The sequence below is a fragment of the Diaporthe amygdali genome (assembly GCF_026229845.1).
Source record: "Diaporthe amygdali strain CAA958 chromosome Unknown NODE_140_length_3384_cov_70_094950, whole genome shotgun sequence".
In the NCBI taxonomy this organism is placed as follows: domain Eukaryota; kingdom Fungi; phylum Ascomycota; class Sordariomycetes; order Diaporthales; family Diaporthaceae; genus Diaporthe; species Diaporthe amygdali.
This window is the reverse complement of record NW_026517160.1, coordinates 1-3,384: the sequence shown is the minus strand read 5'-3', so window position 1 is coordinate 3,384 and position 3,384 is coordinate 1. Positions and strand designations below refer to the sequence as shown.

At 48.4% G+C, this 3,384-nt stretch overlaps 1 protein-coding gene across 1 annotated transcript; it reads left to right on the top strand.

The window, feature by feature from the left end:
• Positions 1–1,462: 1,462 nt before the first annotated feature.
• J7T55_000467 (uncharacterized protein) lies at positions 1,463–3,242 on the top strand (the record flags this gene model as incomplete). Its single annotated transcript, XM_053136377.1, has 4 exons — positions 1,463–1,770; positions 2,015–2,251; positions 2,696–2,714; positions 2,859–3,242. The coding sequence occupies 4 exons, from the start codon at positions 1,463–1,465 to the stop codon at positions 3,240–3,242; spliced, it is 948 nt and encodes a 315-aa protein (XP_052986045.1).
• Positions 3,243–3,384: the final 142 nt, after the last annotated feature.

The window sequence follows — 3,384 nt, the reverse complement described above, 5'->3', positions numbered from 1 at the left end:
ACATGACCGCCGCTTCAGACAGTGCCGAGATCAATGGGTCGTTTTCGAGCGGCCCTGCGTCTTGGAAAGTACCGACGCCACGGATATGTTTTGGGGGGAAGTACCTGTGGCAATGTTAAGGACGTCAGACCGATTGACTGTGAATAGGAGTTGGTACCGCCTGAGCGGGTGTTGCAGAACGAACTGCCTCCTACAAAGCATATACTTGAAAAGATTTTTGACTCATATTATGCTGTTGAGAAGTACAAGAACGATACCTACAACCATGTGTATTCCTTATCTGCTCATTATCGGAGGTGGGCGGATGAGTACAGAAAGTACTATGAGGCTCAGATCCCTGAGTTGCAAAGAAGAATTCAGATCCTGCAAGATCGGCAGAAGGACCTACTGGCCGAAAATGCACTTCTTCTTATGAAATCAGAGAGTTCTGATGGAGGACGTGTGGAGTTATATGGGCAGAAACGGACAGGGACTTTATCAACAGATCTCGACCATGTCAAAGCAAAAAGCAGACAAGTAGGGGTGAAGAAGCGGGCAAAAACGAAAGTCGAGCGTCGAAGCGACCGTCTGTGTCGGTGCTCCCAAGCTCGACTCTATCAGTGAAATCAGTAGCAGATAACGGATGGAAATGCGAGTAGCATTTAACCATTTTGACCAATTGCGACCGACAGTATCTCAGGCTATTCTCTGGCTGTCTGCTGGTAGGATTTACTTTTGTGCGTACTTTTATGTGTCCTTCTGCCCGTACTTCTATCTTTAACTCAGTATGTACTTTTGAATGTGCTTTCCGTGTTTCTATGGAAATATGTGTAACAAGTACTTTCTGATATGTACTTATCAGTAGGATATCACGCAATTCCACACGTTCAATGATGCAGGGAAGGGAATCTTAGTACCTTATGTGATACTCTAGGATTGAAACAAGTACTTGAACGACGTCAAGGTTTTTTTTCTGTCATAATGCACAGTACGATGATTTGAAGTACGAATTCATGTCTGCCAGCTAAGCATGCGGCGTACTAATGAGCGGAACAGGCGTGGCCCCGTGGTGCTGCGTCCATTCTTGATTACTTGGCCCAAGGCGTCATAGGCTGATCGCAGAACCTACCGTTGGCAAAACTCGAACCACGCGAGTTTCCATCGCCTTGCACTTCTCAGAGGCAAGTCAGCTGCGGGAATAGCGTGGCCCAACGTGACCCAACGTGGCCCAACTTTTTTGGTGGTCGGCGGAGGTCAGCTAGGACTTATCCACAAGGCGCTGCCAATTATCTATAAAGGCTCGCTTCCTCAGCCTCTCTTCCGTTCCATCAATATATTCCCAATAGAATAGCTCCGGACCTGCCAGCCTTGAGTCTAGTCAACGGAAAAATAATTCGTCGCGCGCAAGAAAACCTTATAAGCCTCAACAGCCAGAGCCACGGCAGATTTGACTAACATTCAGCTGTTCGTCAGCGGCGCCACCATGAACAACGGACTTTCGCCAGATGATGCCCTCACCGACATCAAGCGAAATGCCCCATACCCTAGCATCATGATCGACGCGCCAGTGCCTCAACCCCATGGTCTGAAGCAGACAGACAGACGCCATGTGCAAGTACAAGCGGCGTCGACTTCAAGACACACCCAGCCATACACCTCTACCATGCTGTCTACCAAAATCAGCGGTCACTGCAGCGATTTAGCACGGCCAGACGAGGACTGGGCCAAAAACGCTGATCCTGCTGAGCGCCGTCGGATTCGTAACAGGATCTCACAACGCAGACACCGTGGGTACGCTGCCTAATCCCTCTTGACCACTTCTAATTGAAATCGCAGGAAAAAATGTCAAAGAGCGCATAGCCGATCTAGAAAGGCGGCTAAATTATGAAAGAAACTTAAATAGCATTGCCGGCGATAAGCCACTAGAGCCACAATGGCGTCCATTGGCAGCACTACAGCCTCCATCTACTGCGGGGCGTCGGATCTGGCAGCCCCCTGCGCAAGACTTCATGACATACGAATTTTCAACCAACAGCCAATTCTTCCCTTTCCTGATTCCTTCTCCAATCAGGACTCCGATGTCTGACGAAGCAACGCACTGGATTCCAGTTGATGCTCGTCCGGTGTTCGCGCCATACGGTCATGTTCAGCAAAACATCAGTGCTCAGAATGGAGATTGTGAGATCCGAGAGATTCCGGACAGTGCAGACAAAGCGCCTCCTACGGCTCAGTTCGAAGATGCATCCTTGCCGCCCAGCCTCAACACCAATTGGTGAGCCAAGCCTGCGGTACGATGCGTTAGGGGCGGACGAAAGTGCCGAATCTTATCTGGGAAGGCATCAGCGGGGGTCGTGGCATACCCTTTCGAAGGTCGCTTTGCCAGCGCGACTGCATCTACCAGGTTGAGGCGAAACAAAACTAGATTTCACTATGCAATCTTGTTTGGCTAGTCCATCTTATCAATGCAAGACTCAAGAATTGACTCTCGCCAACGATTTTCTGTCTTTTAATTTGAATCTACTAGCAGACATATATGGCTCTGGGATCATTTACCATCGCAAATATTGAACTATTATGCTGTCGAAACTAAACTAGATTTGGTTTTCCAACATCAGAAGTTGCAGGACGAATGAAATTGGATTTCCATCTGGCACGCTGGTCACAACATCAAGCAGGATGCTCGAGCTTCATTTCAACATGACACCTCTTCTTCAAGGGAGAGCGGCCCTGTTTCAGTTCGTGCCGCAAACTAGGCTGGACTGAAATTGGTCTAGCTATGGGCTCTTGGGATCGTGAATATAATGGGACTGGACACTCAACTCAAAAGCACCGGCTAGAGGTGTGAATGTGCCTAAATCATTCCCAAGCTTAGAACGTAGTCACGAACTCACAACCCGTTGGTGTACGAATCAATCATGGCAGATGAGATCCTGCACATTCCGTACATCGACGAAGACGTCCTTTTGACATGGTCAATCAACGAGCGTGATGCGAGTGAACGACTCAGATCATATAAGATCCTTTCTGGAGCAAGGTCTTTCAACGACTGCGTTCCAACCCTGGACCGGGCCTCCGGAAGAGACTTGAGAGCCCTAGCTATCAACGATACCCCCGAACCGTACAGAATACAGGCTTTGGAACACCTTCGGAGGCAAAGGCCTCGCGATCATGTTGAGCTTGTTGGCAGACTCTCGCACCTTCAACGGGTTGTCCACGAAAACAATCTTGACCCGACTTTGGACTTTCGTTCTGTACTTTGTTGACAACAAACTAAAACAGAAATCCTTTTGCTTAATTTGCATGAGCCATGAGTGTACAAGGAACTTGAAAAATAGGCGTTATTTCGACATTCTTTTCTCGTTAACGAATAATTCCAGACTGACCCGCTATGACGCAGACCTTTTA